This window comes from Triticum aestivum, chromosome 6B (assembly GCF_018294505.1).
Source record: "Triticum aestivum cultivar Chinese Spring chromosome 6B, IWGSC CS RefSeq v2.1, whole genome shotgun sequence".
In the NCBI taxonomy this organism is placed as follows: Eukaryota; Viridiplantae; Streptophyta; class Magnoliopsida; order Poales; family Poaceae; genus Triticum; species Triticum aestivum.
The window spans coordinates 546,164,106-546,183,685 of record NC_057810.1 but is presented as its reverse complement, the minus strand read 5'-3'; the positions used below and the strand labels follow the sequence as shown (position 1 = coordinate 546,183,685).

The 19,580-nt window shown below is 43.1% G+C and overlaps 3 protein-coding genes across 6 annotated transcripts; 2 read left to right on the top strand and 1 right to left on the bottom strand.

Annotated features, from left to right (window-relative positions):
* Window positions 1-1,638: 1,638 nt before the first annotated feature.
* LOC123137921 (probable pinoresinol-lariciresinol reductase 3) lies at window positions 1,639-4,948 on the top strand. The gene is made up of 5 exons (XM_044557814.1): window positions 1,639-1,907; window positions 2,003-2,137; window positions 3,514-3,751; window positions 3,859-4,062; window positions 4,576-4,948. Exons 1-5 carry the CDS (start codon window positions 1,719-1,721, stop codon window positions 4,734-4,736), a joined length of 927 nt encoding a protein of 308 aa, XP_044413749.1. The 5' UTR covers window positions 1,639-1,718; the 3' UTR covers window positions 4,737-4,948.
* A 173-nt stretch (window positions 4,949-5,121) lies between these two features.
* On the top strand, window positions 5,122-18,852 carry LOC123137919 (uncharacterized). Of its 4 annotated transcripts, none has more exons than XR_006468578.1 (12): window positions 5,122-7,926; window positions 8,249-8,359; window positions 8,443-8,475; window positions 9,352-9,520; window positions 9,600-9,781; window positions 12,883-13,019; window positions 13,134-13,229; window positions 13,479-13,548; window positions 13,809-13,883; window positions 13,967-14,012; window positions 14,092-16,567; window positions 17,541-18,852. XR_006468578.1 is itself a non-coding variant. In XM_044557812.1 (12 exons), exons 2-12 carry the CDS (start codon window positions 6,721-6,723, stop codon window positions 14,145-14,147), a joined length of 2,181 nt encoding a protein of 726 aa, XP_044413747.1. In that variant the 5' UTR covers window positions 5,122-5,472; window positions 6,698-6,720; the 3' UTR covers window positions 14,148-18,852. The 4 variants fall into 4 exon arrangements, 2 of the variants coding, with proteins under 2 accessions (XP_044413747.1, XP_044413746.1); XR_006468577.1 differs by having other exon boundaries at window positions 16,701-18,852; XM_044557812.1 differs by having other exon boundaries at window positions 5,122-5,472; window positions 6,698-7,926; window positions 14,092-18,852.
* On the bottom strand, window positions 10,304-12,576 carry LOC123137920 (uncharacterized). Its single transcript, XM_044557813.1, has 4 exons — window positions 11,971-12,576; window positions 11,750-11,888; window positions 11,519-11,652; window positions 10,304-11,375 (listed from the first exon to the last, which is right to left on the bottom strand). Exons 1-4 carry the CDS (start codon window positions 12,168-12,170, stop codon window positions 10,529-10,531), a joined length of 1,320 nt encoding a protein of 439 aa, XP_044413748.1. The 5' UTR covers window positions 12,171-12,576; the 3' UTR covers window positions 10,304-10,528.
* Window positions 18,853-19,580: the final 728 nt, after the last annotated feature.

The window sequence follows — 19,580 nt, the reverse complement described above, 5'->3', positions numbered from 1 at the left end:
TTTGTATGCGAGAGATAGTAGGTCAAGGAGGTAGAAGGAGGTGGAGGAAGAAGTGGAAAACATTTTAGCAACAGAAAGACCGACATATCATCTACAGTTTTGCTAAAGCACATCTAGATGTGCCATAAATATTGCACATCTAAGTTCTATAACATTGATCTTACGTCAAGATTCGTGTGGATATTTCAATTTCCTTTTTTCTTTTTCTCTTACGGCTTGATTCACTCATTTAGATGTGCAATAGCTAGAGCACATCTAGATGTGCTCTAGACACACCCATCTAATGCTAGCGGTAAAAAGTACGACAATGTCGTCGGATATGCATGAGGATCCTACATGTATATGTTAGCCATAATTAGTGTTGAGCCAACAGAATATATATGCCCGTGTGCCGGGCACTTACCTAGTAAATAAATAAATAAATAAATAGACTCACAAAATGATAAAAGAATTGATAGTAAAATGACAATTTCTTTTTATTCGGAATAGTTTAGTAAACCTTATCAGGGTCAGTCAAATTCCAACTTGAGCCGTTTCAAGCTGCCTGATCAAGGGCCAGTTATTTTGCTGCCTTCTAAAATAAGCTGAAATAAACTATATTCTATCTTAATTAGTAGTTAAAAAAATAAATTAATTGCACTTTTAGGATAAACTAGGTAGGAGTAGCTTATTCTACAAGTCGAAAAAGCCACCAAATGAATTGCCACTAAACAAGTCAGCCAATCAACGGCGCCTGTTCCCCGCCAAAAAAAATTATAAAAAATCAACGACATCTGTTGATTCCAGGGCACATTTTCCTTGTTTCTTTTCCGAGTAAAATGCAAGCGTGGTCCTAATTCTTTTCTGAAAGTGTCACTTGGGTCCTAATTCTTTTAAAATGCATATCTGGGTCCTAAATCTTTCTAAGTTGTTCACACGAGGTCCTTTTTTCGTCTGACCGTCGTTGACCAGCTCGCGTGGCGCTTTGACCGCCGCCACGTCGACTCGAGGGTCCACATGGAAGATTTCCCGCGGCTGGCGGTTGGGAATTTAAGCAATGTGGCCCCTGGAGTTTATGCTTTCCTCATTCCCAAGTCCCTAGGTCTTCTGCTCGCTCTCTCCCTCTCTGGCGCCGTCGCCGTCGCCGCCATGTCTGCTGCCACGAGCTCGTCTACTGTGAAGTGCCACTATGGTCCTACATTGCAAAGGATTCGCTCATTGATTCTGCCTAAATGAGAAGCGAAGGGGAACTAAACAGTAGGATTGGGATTAGGGTTACGAGAACTTACCATATCGCGGAGGAGGATCTCCGGGTCGCCGAAGATGTGGCGCCATCCTAGCGTCGCCGTCACCGGACAACAGCCAGCAACGACCCCCTCTTCTCACTGGAGCAGAGCCGCCGCCGTTAATCGCCCTGTTTTCGCCAGACGGGGAGAAGGAGAGGGGTGGGGAAGAGGAAGAGGGACCGCGAATGAAAGGGAATTAGGGTTAGAGGGTTTTTCTGCAAATATTCATGGCCGGTCGTTATCCCACATGGGCATTCTGGTATTGACGTGGCACTGGTCAGCGGCGGTCAGACGGGATTAGGACCTTACATAAACAACTTTGAAAGATTTAGGACTCAGATATGCATTTTAAAAAAATTAAAACTCAAGTGACAATTTCAGAAAAGAATTAGGACCGCGCTTGCATTTTACTCTTCTTTTCCCGTCCTTCGGCTCGGCTCGTAATCGGCGGCGATGTCAGAGGAGGCGGCGAGGAGCAGGGTCCTGGTGGTCGGCGCCACCGGCCGCCTCGGGGGAAGCCTCGTGCGCGCGAGCCTCGCCGCCGGCCACCCCACCTTCGCGCTCATCCGCCCCCGCCACTTCGCCCTCCCCGACTCCGCCCCCCTCAAGCCGCTCGCCGCGGCCGGCGTCACCATCCTCAAGGTAAACTCCCGTGATTCCGAGTGCTTACTGACGCTTCCTGTGCCGAAATCTCCATTCCGCCTGACCGACGTGCCAATTCCGTCCGTGTGGCTCAGGGCTCGCTGGACGATTACCCGAGCTTGCTGGAAGCCGTGCGGCAGGTGGACGTGGTCATCTGCGCGGTGCCCACGAAGCATGCGCTCGAGCAGAAGCCTCTGATTCGGGCTATAAAGGAAGCTGGGTGCGTGAAGGTGAGGTCTCCAGTGCGTATGCATATCTAATTAGTGCGGTTTAATTAAAGAGTAGTTGGCAGGTTGTTGTTTCGCCCGCAGTCATTAATGCAAAAACAATTTGGAAACCTACCGCTGTGTCCGTTTAAATAGGTTATTGTTTTAGTATTTGGAAACCGAGACATTAATGCAATTAATTAATTATTAGTCAGACAGTTACAGGCCTGCAGATAATTAGTACTCCCTCCGTCTAGGTGTGTAAGTCATCTTACGAAAACCAAATAATCCCAAAACACTTAGGCGCGGTGCATTAAATTCTACCTCGTTTCTTGTTTCTTGACATATCAACCAATAAGAGATGTGAGGTGTGCATGCTTTTAATGACTTGAGACTACCAAACACGACATGCAGTGGTTAGTTCATTGCATGCAATGCTATTAATTAGCAAATGAACATTAAGTTCTCTCGTTTTCTCCTCCTCCTTGGTCACGGTGCACAACCTAAGATGACTTACTCACCTAGACGGAGGGAGTACTACCTCTTTCTCAGTTTATAGGGCGTGCGCGTACCCCTAGGTCGTCTATTTGACCAACCTAATACAAGTCATATATTATAAAAAATATACCAATATAAACTTCAAATGTTCTATTTTCAAAAGATATATTTTTTATGTTATATAATTTATATTAGGGTGGTCAAATTGGCAACCTAGGTATACGCGTAGGACTTGTAAATTGAGACGGAGGGAGTAGTAGGGAGTTTTTCTACCGCATGGGACATGTGGTTAGCAAAATAAAAAAAAAGAGTAAGGAGTTTTTCTAACCGTATTTTCCCTAATACTAGCAGAGATTATTTCCAAAACAGCCCATAGTCTACCGCTTCACATGCACCTAGAATAATTAGCCACCGACATCGTCACAACCCAGTCAATGCCACCGCGGTTGAGGGCAATCGGTCACACGCCACCACTCTTCAAATATTGTTTCATCCTGTAGCAACGCACAGGTATTTAGCTAGTCTAATTAGTGGGGTAGTGTTTTTCTTATCTGAGTTGACAGTCGCATGGCGAATGTTCTATTTAGAATCAAATTGTTCGGAGTTGGTAGTACCTGCATTAGCAGAAATGACATAGTAAATGTGAAATGGAGGGGAATGAAATAGGACAATGTGCTCATTGGGCTAAACTTTATTACTTGGAAAAATCTGGAATAAAAGCTCCACACCACACAAAGAGACGCAGCCAAAAAGGCGACAGATATCTCCGTCCTAAACAAATGGAATTTTCAGTATCTCCGTCCTTTAGCAATCTAAGATTTTACATCGCAATTTTATTATTAAGAAGGAATTGCGGAGAAGATGCAAACCATTGCTTCTGATGTTGCAGTGAATTCATGCAGAGATTTATTCCGGCGGAATTTGGAGTTGATCACACAAAGGTGCAGATTTGTGACATGGACCATGGCTTCTATGAGAAGAAAGCTGAAATCCGCCGTTTAATAGAGAGCGAGGATATTCCTCACACGTACATCTACTGCAACTTCCTGATGCGCTATTTGCTTCCTTCGCTAGTGCAGCCGGGTCTAGATGCCCCTCCAAGAGATGAAGTTACAATATTTGGTGGAGGAGATACTAAAGGTCTGGTGAAAATATTACTTCTCTCTAATTGCTGTCTGATACCTGGAATGTAAAATGTTTCTTCCATGTTCTGTTTTTTTCCCTCAAGGAAGATTTTGTCTCTGCAGGTATCTTCGTTGAAGAGGGTGATGTGGCTAAATTTACGGTGTGTACCATAGAGGACCCCAGAACATTAAACATGACATTGTATCTGAGACCTCCGGGAAATATCTACTCACTGAATGAATTGGTTAGCCTCTGGGAGACAAAAATCAACAAATGCCTAAAAAAGATACATATAACTGAAGAGCAACTCGTTAAAAACATTCAGAGTAAGCTAACAGTACTCTTGGTGAAAGGTTTCCATGATATATTAGTAGAATTATTCTGTTGCTTTTGTATGTGCTCTGCTGCCAGGGTTATTCCTTTCAAATACCAGGTTTAATCAAATCCAACTTTGAGAAAGGTTCTGATGCTCTTTTCTGGTACAGTTGTCTGTAAATGGAAGGATGTGGTTTCGTTCTTTCAGTTAGAAAAACATAAGCTGTGGTTACCCCTTGCAATCTAATACATCCTCTGTTTCTAAATATAAGACATTTTAGCAGTAATAGAGGTAGTAGAAGTTTAGATGCTAATACTTTTTTTTTTATCTTTCGCCTTACTCTACAAGTTCCAGCACTGACCTCTCATTTTTCTGAACCTTGGCATGAATAATTGTGAATACAGACTCACCACGAATTGTAACTCTGCTCCTATGTTTATAAGTAGTTTGTGAATAACACGTGAATGTTTTTCTATATTTATTTTTGTCATGTGTCTTATTCTTTCTCTTTTTTTATTTGCAGATGCACCGTTTCCTCTCAAAATGGATTTGATATTTATATATTCAGCTTTTGTTAAGGGTGACCACACGTATTTTGAAATTGACTCAAGAAGTGAAGGAACTCAACTGTATCCTGATGTAAAGTATACCACAGTTAGCGAGTATTTGGATACACTGGTTTAGAATGTTGGTGATCTGTATGTTGCTCATAAGTACCAACCTTTTGTTTCAATTGACATTTTGAATGACGATGAGAGTGATGAATGTGTTCCAAGTTCTTATGCTCGCATTTTAATGTGTTCCGGTCCCTTTCTGTTCTCTGAAAGAAGTGGGGAGTGATGAATGTGCATCGAGTTCTGTGTGCTCAATAAATATATGAAGCCGTCAGATGTTCTTATTGTTTTCCTGTCCGGTCTGTTAATTAACTGGCTCTTAGCTTTTTCTATCCTGTTCATTCCAGCTAATCTTATGAAGCACCAGCATTAGTTTTTGGCATGTGGCCATGTTTGTTCTAGAATCCTACGGATTATTTATAAGTATTTCTCATTATGTATTTAGTAATATAGTTAGTTCAGCAGCACAATGTGAGCAAAGAATCATGACAATAGTCTATAGTGGTTGGGTCCTACATATTCTGGATCCAGTTAGGTATATGTTTGGTGTTCATAGGAATACATGATTGTTTCTCGTATAAGCAGCCTAGGGAATGGGGCAGAGTGTCTGTTTCCTCTCTTGTGCTTTGGTTTCTTCTCTCCTTGGTGGAGTGGAAGAAAAGGACAAGAATTTCCAACACAGCAAGAAAAAGCTGTGTTTCTTGTCTTTCTCCTCTGATCTGTCTATAACTCCTGCTGTGGCCCTCCCTTTGGGCCTTAAACTGTGTATATGTTGAAAGAAAGTCATATCGCCCTTGCTTCTTCAGGTAACAACTTCCCTGATTCATCTTCGATTCATTTGAGTCAATTTGCACTATACATTTTGTTTATTTGAAAATTGCAACTTCTTAAGAACGAGATAACATGAGGTTAGTGCAAAAGGTATCAACCAGATATTTCATTCGAGATACCTCAGTTCTGATACTTCAATCAGATGGCATGAACGGATGGACCTAAAATGTGCTAATCCAATCCATCAATGATCTTACGTATGCATATACATTACCTTGTATGGCATGAATTTTTGGTGATAATATAGTTGCATCCGAATTCTGACAGTGCCAACCTAAACCTTCTTGCGTTAGCCTACTTTCAACTGCTGGCAGTACACTTCGTTGCTACCCTGGTCATATTTCAAATCCCACCAACTGTGTTCCAAGGAGTTGATGTGTCTGGAAAGGCTTCTCCAGGGCAGTACTTTCCATATGTCAGCTGCGACCTGAACTTGTTGATCTAGTTTTAGTTTGGCTTTGTTGCACCGGATGCTTGAATTGTTCTCTTATCACAAGATAGTGAACCGGCTACGAGGTCGTATAGAAAAGTATTTTCCATATCTAGGAGCCAGGGTTTTCAGCTTGTTCCCATAAAGGCCATCATTGATGTGTTATATAGTTGCATCCGAATCCATATATTCATTAGAATATATAATTTCTTTGATGTGTCGTATGAAAAAAGTGAACTATTGCAATTTAGTACTGCCATATATCAAGAATTCCATGATAGAGCAACGGGAGAGTAAAACCTGCGGACACCAAACTAATACTACTAAAGTTGACTAGTCTCTTGAGTCTGAATTAACATAACAGCGGGTCCATGTTACTATGTTAGCGGAGTTTACATTTTGCGCCACGCAGTAAGTTCTTGTTTTACTTATCATTCTAATGTTTTTATCTTCTACTCCCTCCGTAAAGGAAAATTGCTGGATTGCTGTCAAGCCAAATTATTTCTTTACGGAGGGAGTACAAGTTATGCTGGATTGCTGTCAAGCCAAATTATTTAGCAGAGTGCCTTATCACCATTGTAGTTGCATATTTGCATTGTGAACTAATTGCTGCTGTGGTATTATCATGCAGTAGAAGACAGGCCAAAAGTTACTTTGGATTTGTTTGAAGTTCAAGCTAGGCCATCATTAATCTTGGTCGTTAGCAATTTAAGAAAGGGTCTAGTAATTTTTTGTTGATCTCACAGTAATGCAATTTTTCTGAACCGCAGGAACTTAGATTGTGTGATCAAGTATGCTAGCTGCAGATAGCAATGCAGGGCACAATAGGCAATCGACACGCCCCAAAAGTGGCTATGAACCTTCAGATACAGAAACTGAGTGGCATGATAGCCCTTGGAATGATGCAATATTGAAATCACAGCGGACTCGGTTGCCTAAAGATCCTGCTAAGGACCCCCAAGTTGGTGCTAGAAGGCAAAACACATCTCCTAACCGTGTAAGAGATTATCCTGACGAGAAAACTTCAAGCTTGAGGAATAATCGTACTCCGCCCAGGGTCACCGAACAGAGGCGCCATACTTCCCCATATGCTGGTGGAAACAATGAATCACGCAAGAAGAGCAGCCGGACACCTCCCAGATTTCGGTCTTCTATGGAAAAATTTAGTCGATCGTCGATCAAGGAGAGGATATCCCGTAGCCGGTCAATTTCTACACCGAAACTACGACCTCATGAGAAGGAGCATCCTTCTAGAGTTCCTGCATTCCGTGGCACTCCTGTCTCAACACAGGTAGAAAGAGACTCAATTGATGTTATGAAAGGTGGTTCACATGCAGAAAATTGTTCCCCAGAGATCAATGAGTTAGTTGCAAATAGCAAGGGGCCTAGTTCCAAACATAATGAGTACACATGTACAAGCACAGAGTCTGCAGGTGACATCTTCTTCTCCCGTGACTGTAGGGCCCCGCTTGCGAAAACATTAGTAAAGAATAACAGTATTGACAAATCCTTCACCTCTGATTCAAACGTCGATGATGCTGATGTTACTCAAGCAAATAGCAATAATTTGGGCCGGACATCACAGTTTGTTTCAGTCAGGACTGGTTTTTCACGAACTACAAACACCGGCTATGCTAATGGTCGGCACTCCCAAGTTAGCAGTGGCACCACTTTGAGTAGGCGGTTAAACAGTGACCGGTTTAGTGGGGACAGTGGAAAGTTCAGTGATTTCACTGGGAAACTAGTTGGAGGCGTCATGAAATTCACCTCTAGCAGGCAGAAGACCCAAAATGATGCTTGGTTTCCATGTGTGATTGGAAAGTCATGTCGTAAACCAGAACCGACGAACCACAAAACAAATGATGATTCTGAATCAACTTTTATTCGGAAGGCACTTGTTGTGGAGAAGATTAGACTTTTCTGGGCTGATAAATATCGTCCACGGACTTTGAGTGGATTTACTTGTCACAGGGAGCAAGTTCAACAGCTTAAGCAATTGGTAACAACTTCAAGCTCTTTCCTAACTACACAAGTTTTATTAAGTACAATTTCTAATTCTCAATGTAACTTTGTCATTAAACAAGAACTCTCTTGGTTAATTTCTCAACCGGAGTACTTATGTTATGGTTCAAAAAATTGAGCCAAAAAACTCCAGTTAATCTTAATTCATTCTACCGGCCAGTTATATTAAATCCAAAAATAGCTAATCTGTATAAATTTACTTGGCAATTGCATGGCTACGCTAAAATCTATAGATAATTGTTCCAGTAGCTCAATGTTAGCTATCTAGACTTCTAAATGTGAGTTCACGTTCTTGACAGATCTCCCCTGAGTTTTGCCCTCATATCATTCTCAAAGGGCCTCCAGGATCAGGAAAGAGATCATTATGCAGAGCAGTACTCACTGAGATCTTTGGTGATTCCTCTCTGAATGTACAACTTTAAACACTGCAATAAGCCATATTAATATACTACACATTATAGACCGCATTAACTATTTGTTGTTCCTTTTCCAGGTATCTCACTATTTGAAGAGTTGCAATGCCCAGGTTAGTTCTGTCATGGACAAGTAGATGTTATATAGTTGTTTTATGCACTTTAGGGTATTTGGACATCCCTTAACCTGAGCTCATTTTGATGCTGATGCAACATTCCTGCCAATTGCAAAAATTGTATGCTGTAGTTTGCATAAAATCATGGCCTTCTTGTTTGAAGACAATGTAAAAGTTTAATTGTATCATTGAAGGAAGTCGAAATTGCTTTACTTAGGTTCATGCAGTCTTGCTTGCTAGCTCATCGTTTTAGCTAAAGGATAGGGAAACAATTCACAAGGACCACCGCAAGTATTGAGCCAAAATAATATTACTTCTCAAATGAGCTTTGTAAATTGTTAACTTTATATGTAGTTTCGTGTCAAAGTGCATCTGTAAGTCCATAGAGATCTAGTTTGTGGTTCATGTCTTGTGTTGTTCAGCATTTTAGAAGAAATTAGGCAATTTCTGTAATGTTGATGTTTGCAGTCTCTTTTCTAACTCATCTCCATACAAAAATTCAAAAAAATAAACTCATCTCCATACCAGGTTAGCATATTTGTTTTCTCTGAGACAATTGAAATTTGAACCATCATTTCATCCCAACAACTTTTGGAGTGGAATAAAAACATAAATTCTTCATTGCTCAACAGTCAACATTTAAATGCGTGCATACTGCTTACCATGTGGCACTACCATCTAATTATTATACACATTGATGTATCCCTCAGTTGGCAAGCAAAGGTTTTCCATAATATTACCTCCGTTCCAAAACAAATGTCGTAGTTTCACGACATTTATTTTGGAACGGAGGGAGTATATTAAAAGAACACCACATAAGGTAATTATGTTATAGGAATTTTAAGTGAGAATGGGTTCCCCTGATTTTGGCAGGGACCTGCATCTGCCCCCATTTTTGTCCCATTGTCATCAAGTGATCACCATGTCGAACTCAATATGAGGTCTCAATCCAAGAATGCCAGATATGCTTTGACAGCTCTGGCAAATGAAATGTCAAGTAAGCATAAAATCACTGAGATATCTGCAACAAAGAACTTCAAAGGTATCATCCTGTGCAGTGCTGTTTTTTTAATTCTCATTTCTTTTGAAAACTTCCTAACACACTTATTTATCGATTCCAGTTATTGTTCTCTATGATGTTGACAAAGTTAGTGAGAATAATCAGCGTTTGATAAAATGGATAATCGATTCCTCCTCTGATTCATGCAAGATAATAATGACTTGCCAAGATGGGCCCCATCTTCTTGATTCTATTACAAACCGTTGTAAGCTTATTAGCATTGGTGTGCCAAATACACGTGAGGTGAGTTTTCTCGGGTTTTTTGTTGTACTTCCATTCGAAGGATTGGGTGTGTATGCAGATCGCAGAACAAGTATCTAATGCATACATGTGATTTTACAGAATTCCAGTGATTACAATACACATTAGCTTCTTACCAACTAGCTAAGTCTCCAATTTGAAACACAGAAACAAGACTGAACACTAACACTGCAGTTTGTTCCGAGAACCATTAAGATTGATGACTGCCAGGTCCCATATGTCATAACAAAATGGGTCTCTGCTGGAGTGGATGACTTTTTCTCTATTTAGAGGTTATTGCCAGTCTGCTAGAGATGGTCTAAAGTGCCTCCAATAGCCACTCTTGTAAGACTACCATCCTTGCTGTTGGTGCTTCAAACGTTCCATGAAAACCCACGGAAAGCATAATGCGGTGTCAAAAAATTACAGCCCAGTCTCAGAACCTCAACGCAGTTAAAGAAAATAATGGTTGCATTACAATCCAACCAAGATAATGAGCAGTTAAACAATGACATTATTTCGATAGAAATTAGTAGAACCCCAATAAATTATTTCTGATAAAACAACAAGAATACTTGTTCTTTTTTTTGTGTGTGAACAATTCTGTCTCAAGAAAAGAGTACTGCGAGTCTCAACACCCAGTCTTGTACAAATCTGCCTACTGTATACGTCTGTCTCATCTCTGGGCTGTTATTCTATGATAACATTTTACTACAACAAGATTTGGTACTGGATCAGTCCAGCAAAGCATTACAACTCAATGACAATAGGGGAATTTGTCAGATCAATAATCTTGGGGCAAATGCTGGCCACTTTGCTGCAATCTCTAGCAAACCGGGCGACTGGTGTAACCAAGTCTACCACATCAATTTCATGGAAGAAAAGATTACCATCGTCTGAACCTGCCTTCAACACTGGAGATGCTTCTCCTGTCACACAGTTTACTGATCTTCCAGCAACATCATCGCTGCACGAGCTCGAGGAACATCGAGGTGGTGTTCTAGACACGTGCAATTCCGATGTCTCGTGAATTCCTCCCCATTCCATGTAACCGAAGTCATCAGTGGGATATTCAACATCAGAGTCAGCAATTCTGGTTTCTTCTTCCACTGGTTGGGCCGCAGAGGATTCTGAAATTCTTGATCCACAGACCCCACTCCGTTCCATCGGGGCAAAAAACTCATCAGTGTCTGATTCACCGAAGTCATCAACGGTATATTCAACATCACAGTCAGCAATTCTGGTTTCTTCTTCCACTGGCTGGGCTGCAGAGGATTCTGAAATTCTTGATGCAATGACCTCACTCCGATCCATTGGAGCAAAAAACTCATCAGTGTCTGATTCACCGCCTACAATTCTGGTTTCCAAATCCAGTGTCTGCAAACCATGATCAGAAGCGTCGCTGCCAACAACCGCATCTGGTTCTTCTTCATCCTCTCTAGGCTCCATAATATCCTCCTCGGACGAAAGGCCCTCGACGTAGCACGGGAGATCCTCCATCGGGCTAACGACAGTCTTCATGTGGCAGGGGAGGGCCGGGCAGCCCGCGGTGAACTTGGTATTCTTGGTGGAGAAGAAGTTCACCGTCAGATTCAAGCTGGCAACACACACACAGACACAGGCATCAGAACAGCCGTTCACATCAGTAATACTGTTACTAGTCAACTCTGGCCGGCCCCAAGGAAAGAAGAATCCATGGATGGAGCAGCTAGAGATAGGAGAAAGAGAGAGGGGCCTTACTTCTCCCATGAAGGGAGGTTGAGCATGGTGTAGGCGAGTTTGACCTTGTTGCCGATGCCGCCGAGCGACTTGAATTCGGCGGCGGCCTTGCGGACGGCCAGCGACTCGGTTGGGTGCTGCCACGCCCACTCGAACTGCAGGCCGAGAAACACACGTTTAGTAAGAAGAAGCAGAGGAATCGTAACCCATCACGGGACGAAGTGAATCTTGGAAGAAGGGGTTGTTAATTACCTGGAGGGCGGCGACGTTGGTGGGGAAGCCGTAGATGCAGAGCATCATCTCCCAGGGGCGGCCGCGCTTGGTCCGCCAGGCGCCGCATCGGAGCTCGCCGTTGTGCTGCCGGATCCGCCGCCGCGGGTTCACCGTGAACCTGCCACACAACCGTCAATCAGGTGCAAGAAGCAAAGATGAGATTTTGGATTGATGCGAGACGAGGTGGGGAGTGGGGGTACCCGATGTACGTGCGGCTCTTGCTGCGCGGGCAGAGCGAACGGAGGAGGTAGCAGCAGAAGAAGCGGCCCCCGCCGCCGGCGGCTTTCTCAGGTCCATCTTTGGTTTCCTCGTGCCCGTCGCCCGCCACGGCTGCCGCCTTCGCCGCAGGACGCGGCCTCCTCTTGCCCTTGGCCGCCGTTCCCCTTCTTGCCCTACCCATCTCTCTCTCTCTCTCTCTCTCTCTCTCTCTCTCTCTCTCTCTCTCTCTCTCTCAGCAGCCTGATGCGGATTTGGGCGAATTGGATGGGGGATTGCTCCGAGATGAAGGCCGCCTCTCCGATCCCGTGTGATGGATTTACAAGCCAACGGCTATTTTTCAATTGATGGATTTACATTTTTTTTAAGAGAGAAACCTCACTTGACCCCGTCGTCAGACAGACGCGTAGCGGTTGGCTCTTTGGCTGGCTGCCGGATCCTCTTTGTGGGCTGGACCTTTTCCTGGGCTTCGTCCCGGGCCTCCGTCATAGGCCTCGAGCCTCGATTCCTCAGTTGAGACGACGCCGTCTCCGAGAAGATGGGCAGCCGGCCGCCAGAAACCCTAGCGCGGAGGGCTCGCGAGGAAGGAAGGAGAGGGTTCGAGCGAGCGAAAGGCGACCACGAAGGTGCGGGTGTGCTGTGCCAGTGTGCCCTGCCTGTGTGGGGTTTGGTGGAAGCAACACGTGAAAACAAATCGACTTCTGTCAATGGGGACCTACCTGGTAGCCACACAGCGGGCGGAGAGGCTCTGAGAGTGTCCTGTATCCACCGGGATTGAGGTTCCGTTTTATCTTGATGAAATGAAACACGGATGACTCACAAATATGCTTGCAGTATTTGCCTTTCATTTTCGGATGCATTGCATTAGCTGACTTGCAAATAAATAAATAAAACAGGTTGTGGAGGTTCTCAATCACATATCAAAAAGAGAGAGTTTCGATCTCCCCGCAAGTTTGGCTTACACCATTGCGACTCGATCCGCGCACAACATGAGGGAGGCGATATTGGCTCTGGAGGCATGCAAAGCTAACAAGTATGCTTTGTAGTATTTGTCCCTTCTCAAGTCTTTTTATTTCCTTCAGTTTTGCATTATGATGATGATCCTAGCATGTGCTCTTCACTTCCATTTGTCCCTTTGATCTACCAGTTACCCCTTTGTTGATGGACAAGCTATACCGCTAGGATGGCATGGTGTTCTTGAGGAACTCGCAGCAGAAATTTTAGAAGATCCTTCTCCCAAAAGGTTTGCTGGAGTAAAACAAAATTTAGCTATGAATGTTTTCATTGTCCTTCCTTACATCTCATTGGTTGTGAACATTTTATCATTATTATGCTTTAAGTACCACCAATATTTCACTTTATGAATTGCCGCAGCTTTGATCAGTCACCAACTCACCATTGTTTTATTTATTTTACTAACACTGGAAAATGTTATTGAGCTGTGCGATTATATTCGCAGCCTTATTTGCTAACGCGTCAAAGTATTACACAGGTTGTTTTTGGTACGAGGCAAGCTCCAAAAACTTTTGGTTGAATCCGTGCCTCCTAAACTTGTTCTCCAGGTACGAGTTATTCAGATTTAACCTCAAGGATGCTACTCCCTACGTTCCTAAATATAAGTCTTTTTAGAGATTTCAATATGAACTACATACATATGTATATAGGCATGTTTTAGAATGTAGATTCACTCATTTTGTTTCGTATGTGGTCCATATTGAAATCTCTAAAAAGACTTAAATTTAGGAGCAGAGGGAGTACTATATAGCTCTCCAGACATAACCGTGTGATTAAACATCATTCTTGATTATCATTTTGCCTGCAGAAACTTGTAGAGCTTTTCCTAAAGGGAATCCATGCTAACATAAAGAGAGATGTTTATTACTGGCACGCCTACTACGTGAGTTTCCTCGGCATTTTCGTGTTTTAAATGCACTTCCCCTGTGAGCGATGATAACCATGCACGACGATACTGAATTTCAGGATAAGAGGTTGCCAGCTGGAGCCAGTGCACTGCTGAAACTGGAAGGTAATTTGGCACTCATGATATCATGTAAACTAAAACAGCCTGAAACCATGAAAGTTAATTGTTGGCTTTGCTTGTGCAGAATTTATCGCCAAGTTCATGAGCATCCACCGGAAGAGCTTGGCAGCCGATTCATGAAGACTCCACTAGACCATCCGAGAAAATTTGGCATGCCTGCACGCAGTTCAGCTGAACCCTGCAGCCAGTATGTATTTGGTTCACCAGTCATGGAGCCTGCCGGCGTTCATAGTAGAAGTATTTTGGAGTGGGGAAACGAGATGAAACGAAACGGGGACTGAAACCAGTCCGTTGTGCAGTAAGCCTATGCTATGTACAGTACTCCCTCTGTCCGAAAATACTTGTCATCAAAATGGATAAAAAAAGATGTATCTAAAACTAAAATACGTCTAGATACATCCCTTTTATCCATTTTGATGACAAGTATTTCTGGACGGAGGGAGTACATGTGTTTTTTGTGCATTTGGTCCGTGTCTGTACTCGACGAGTCTATTATGCATTTTCACATCGGCGGATTTGGAATGTGAAGGAATAGAACTTCACAGGTGTTTGAAGTTTGAGTATATGTGGAGTCGTTTGCTAGAGCATCTTAAGGGCAATGGTCAAATTTGACGTCCCATATGTCCGCGGACATGGCAATAGTCAAATTTGGCACTCTGTATGTTCGTGGACATCAGGTGTCGAGCCTCATTTGTATTCGTCTAATGGCGTCCGTTGACGGTGTAGTTGTACTCCGGAGTCTCCCCATCACACTGTCTTTAAAGAAGGAAGATCGTTGAAGAGACCATGCTATGTTGAAGAAAGAGTGTCACCTTCACAAGTCTTTGATGTAACTACTTCAATAATGTTGGTGGGCTCTTTGATGTTTCCTTGGTATTGCCCTAACAAACCTACCAGACAGTTCTTCTATTACCAATGCATGCAGCCGGCACAACCAAGTATAATGTGAAAGCCTCTTGCTACTCTAATTGGCAAAAGTTTGTATGTGTCTTTGACATTTCGTTATGTTCAGTACTCCGGTCCAAACACCTTCCTCATGGTAGACAAATCTTATCATTGTGTCAATGCATGCGCTCTCTTGCATCCAAACATACATTTGTATATAAGGAAAGAATGACGATGCTCCGGTGCAATCCTTCTTCTATACTACTATTAAAAGAGCAAACATAAACTCCCCTAAAGCCACACAACAAATTGTACACGGGATAAGCAGGACCTCCGATCAAATCAAATTAAACATATCCTACTGTCCATATTATGTAAATGGTCTGCCACCCAGATCAACGGTTTAGATCAGATGTTCTGCCGAGCAGACGCCGCGGTTTGCCAATTGTCCTAGCGCTCCGCGTCCCGGATTGATTCCACCCGAATCGCGTTGACGAGCTGTTTATCCCGCTAATTTCTCTGCTCCAGGCCTCACGCTCGATCTCCCTCCCAATTAATCTCATCTTCTCCTCCGGAGCGCCAGGCTTGCTTGCCCGATCTGGCACCGTCCGCCGCCGCTGGGCCTCGCCTAGACCACGCGTCGCCGGCGCTGCCGGCTGTCCGCCCAAACGCCTCCCTCTCCTCTCCCGTTTCTCTCCTTCGCCCGTTGCCGTCGTCCGTCCGACCGGCCGCCGCGCCACGCGCGCCGCCGCACCGGTGCGTCGCCTGCCGAAGCATGCTCTCACGCCGGCGACCTGCGCCGCCCCACTGCCGGCCCTCCTGGACGCCATCTTCACCACCGTTCCTCCTATCCGCCGTCGCACCGGTGCATCGCCCGCCGGAGCATGCTCTCAAGCCAGTGACCTGCGCCGCCCCACCGCCGGCCCTCCTCGACGCCACCTTCACCGCCGCTCCTCCTATCTGCCGCCGCCCCACGCACGCCGTCACCACACACCTCTAGCCGGCGGCCTCTCCTTACGCGTGTGTCGCGGGTCGACGCCTGCCGCTCCTCTGTGGTCTCGCCTGATAGCCCTGTCAGATGCGGGGAGGAGGACGAGGTCGCCGCAGAGAGGTCGCCCCGCCTGCTACCGGATCCGCTCATGGACATCGTGCCGCGCATCGACGTCGGCACCAAGCAGTGCCTCCCGCTCCGAATGCGTCAGGCAAACCGCTCTGAATCGTGCAGTGATATTTTGATCTAATTGTTCCAGAGGTACGCAGTTGCTTTTCTCTGCTAATAACATCTTGGAGGTGGCATGCCTTTGGTGAAGGAATTGGAAGCTGGCGTTGGTTTTATTAGAGGATCCGTCCAGGTCAGACGTTCTTATCACTAAATATGGTGAACGGGGGTCTGAAATGGGAACTGTCAATTACAGGCATGCGTATTGTTTGACATTCTTCAGAAGTAGTGCTAGGCATGCGTATTGTTTGACATTCTTCAGAAGTGCCATTTCCTGTCAAGTTGAATGAGATGCTATTGACATCTACCATCTGAAAAAAAGGAGATTGGTTTGTGTTGTGCAATTGGGTTGACTAGGCTTTTATTAATTTTACATTCAGGAAGATATGCTCCTCCGCGTGAGCCACACCAATCTCAAAGGCCTCTTCCACTGTCGGTCAGCTCTCCACCCCCATCTCCGCTCACTGATTTCCTTCACTTTCGAAATTTCTGTGGATTATACTCTCCTGTGCAATTGATAGTGAGAAATCGAATGCGAGGTTTACTGATGATAAGCTTCAACTATGTAGTGGTCTCTTGCATGGCTTATCGGATTTCGTGTAATTTGCAAATAATAAACTGACAATACAGCAAAACTTACTGAAGACATCTTTTCTTTCCAGTCAAAGGTACTTCATCATGCTTGCTACTATAAGGAAGGAAGTGGAACCACGGTTCATAAATAATAAGATTTTTCTGTTTGTTTTTTATTCACACTGTACTGCAACGGTTATCTACTTGCAATCAACCACTACATCTAATGCTTCCTAGATCTGGAACGTCAAGGTGTGGTTTCCTTGTTTTTCACTATTCCATTTGACGCTTCATTTTCAAAATACATGAAAATTCCTTGGAGAAATGTCTACTTTATCTACAACAATTATCGCTACTGTCTTATTGAAGAACTGATTCCAACGACTAGATTGTGACATGATGAAATGCCCCCTCTATCTTCAAGGATTGCTAGGAATATTTTTGGTATTTTGGTAATGCTATTGGAGTGAGTTTGCAATGCCTATTTGATAATGATCATTGCGTGATTTTTTCAGTCAGAGAGAGATTTGTGCCAAAAACAAATGCACAAATACCAAATTTTCGAACCCTCTTGAAATTAATGTATTTGGTTAAATGACACCGTTGTATGGCATTATTGTACAAAGACGTGATGCTGGATCATGCGAACAAACTTAGTGGTGTATATACTTGCATAGGCAATTTGTGAAGCTTACATATTTGATATTTGAGATGATGTTTTTGATGGTATATCATTTGTTATGTTGATGCAAATAACCTTGACATATGCCTATTTTATTGACTGTTTTTTTTCAGAATTTTTTGTCGACCTATTAAATTTCCCAATCTTTTTGCAGCGATGTGCACCTATTAAATTTTCTCAAAGAAAAAATGACTGTTATATGTCAGCTTGTCAGTTCAGACGATCAGAGGAGCATCTTCATCTTATCATATCTTTGCCTGTAGTGCCCAATATTGCTATGTTATGTGTATAGTTGAAGATGTAGCTGCACAGTGATTTCTTATGGCCTTCTCAATTTCAGTTATTACTTCAGATTTTGTCTGATATTTGGCTGAGCAAAAATTATATCCATCAGATAGCTTGCTATTTCCCCAGTGGTGCAGATTTTCTCTGAAATGATATATCAGCTAAACATTCTGGATATGCGTGTGTTCTTGCAAATGTACTCAAAGCCTCAACCTAGATTTTGTCGGAACCAAAGTTCACTTCTGATAGAGTACGTGTTCTGCCTATACCTTTTCGGTTGCTACATGATTTTGTTTGGGTACTGAGTATATAGCATGTTAAAAAGGGCAAAATGTTTAAAAATATTTTATAATTAGGAACAAGATCAATTTCGTTCATTTACATGAAAACATTCTTTGCAAGTTCCCCTGCTCTCACAAAAGGAACACTCTGGTATACTTCCAAAAGCATTACATAGGTTATGACATGGCACTTAGGTCACTAAGCCCCCAGTGTTTTATTTTGTACTCTTGTTTATTCTCTTCCAATTTTTGAGCCAAGGTCAGCAGTAAAATGTATCTGGTCCATAATAATTGTTCTTTACACAACAAACACAATACAGTTTTATTTTCCTTCCCGATTTATAATTTGTATTCCTTGCAAAAATGACATGGAACTATAGATTATTCTTGAACCATAATAATGTGCATAATGGTGCTACAATCCGGCACTGTTGTTATTTCATATTAGTTAGTATAGTATGAACAGTATGCAGTTTTGTTTCCTTGGAACCAAGTAGGTACCTGGAGTTTTATTGCTTGGGATGTGTAACCTACTCTGAACATGCAACTCAATCACACATGTTTGGAGCAAAGCATTTTTTTTTTCATGTCTATGCACTTAGTTTGGTACAGTTTTGAGATTTCATGTCTAACTTACTTTCACATTTTGTTGTATAATATGGATCCAGAGCCTATGACCAAGTTTCTGTCTGTGTGTTACTTGACTATCAATCTGTGTGACGAAATTGACTAAGGTGCTGTTGTATGTAATGTGTTTTTGTTAAGTCTGTCTGTATGGTTGAGAAGTCCATTGCGTGCGCATGTTCGGCGGGAGACATGGTGCTCATATGGAAAGAAAAATATCTGCAAAGCTATATTTAGCTCAAATTAAGATTGGAGTTACATTATTGCACTTGATCATTTTATGATTGTCTCCTAACTAGGATAAATTGGAAAATTTCTTTTTGCGATTATACGTGCGTTGCACGTGCATGATTACTAGTCAGTGTAAAGTATCCTTCATTGATGTGAACTGTCATATAATCCTTCACAACCTCCATTATGCGAAAGAACAGACACTTGCACATCTAGTAGCGACGTCAAAAGAAGCCCTCATGATATATCTGGGCTTTGAAGTAGTAGTTGTAGAGATCATATGGTCCTTTGTCCTATTCCTAGTAACAATTATCCTGCCAAACGTTGAACCTAGGAATGTGCTCCTTTTCCTTCTCCATTGCTTCGAGGGTGCTCATCATCATCATCATCATCATCATCACCTAGTAGTATGCCGTCATTGGATGATAATGATGACACTACAAGGTGATGACAAATAATTGAAGAACTTGTTGTAATAAACTCATTATTTAGGGAAACAAACTTGACTCCATTGCTGTCCCCACAAATGTGCAAAAAAGGTCAAAAGAGTATTTCGTCGAGCATGTGGTGAATGAGGTGTATGGAGATGACGGTTGGGAGGACTAGGATGTACTGGGGTGGCATCCAAGGTGGCGACCATGTTTGGGATTGCGACAACTTCGGAAGGTGGTGCTCCGGGTGGGGACCGAATAGAGGACATCGGCAGTGCTCCAGGTGGGGACAGGACGAGGAGGGTGTGGCATGGGCGATGACATAATAGAGGAGAGGAGAAA

Excerpts from the sequence above, each read along its gene's own strand:
- LOC123137921 (XM_044557814.1), top strand. The coding sequence starts at position 1,719 with ATGTCAGAGGAGGCGGCGAGGAGCAGGGTCCTGGTGGTCGGCGCCACC. Across the intron at positions 3,752-3,858 it reads TGGTGGAGGAGATACTAAAG|GTATCTTCGTTGAAGAGGGT; the intron begins GTCTGGTGAAAA and ends TTGTCTCTGCAG. Across the intron at positions 4,063-4,575 it reads ACTCGTTAAAAACATTCAGA|ATGCACCGTTTCCTCTCAAA; the intron begins GTAAGCTAACAG and ends TTTTATTTGCAG.
- LOC123137919 (XM_044557812.1), top strand. The coding sequence starts at position 6,721 with ATGCTAGCTGCAGATAGCAATGCAGGGCACAATAGGCAATCGACACGC. Across the intron at positions 8,360-8,442 it reads TTGGTGATTCCTCTCTGAAT|GTATCTCACTATTTGAAGAG; the intron begins GTACAACTTTAA and ends TTCCTTTTCCAG. Across the intron at positions 9,782-12,882 it reads GTGTGCCAAATACACGTGAG|GTTGTGGAGGTTCTCAATCA; the intron begins GTGAGTTTTCTC and ends TAAATAAAACAG.
- LOC123137920 (XM_044557813.1), bottom strand. The coding sequence starts at position 12,170 with ATGGGTAGGGCAAGAAGGGGAACGGCGGCCAAGGGCAAGAGGAGGCCG. Across the intron at positions 11,889-11,970 it reads AAGAGCCGCACGTACATCGG|GTTCACGGTGAACCCGCGGC; the intron begins GTACCCCCACTC and ends GTTGTGTGGCAG. Across the intron at positions 11,376-11,518 it reads AACCTCCCTTCATGGGAGAA|CTTGAATCTGACGGTGAACT; the intron begins GTAAGGCCCCTC and ends GTGTGTTGCCAG.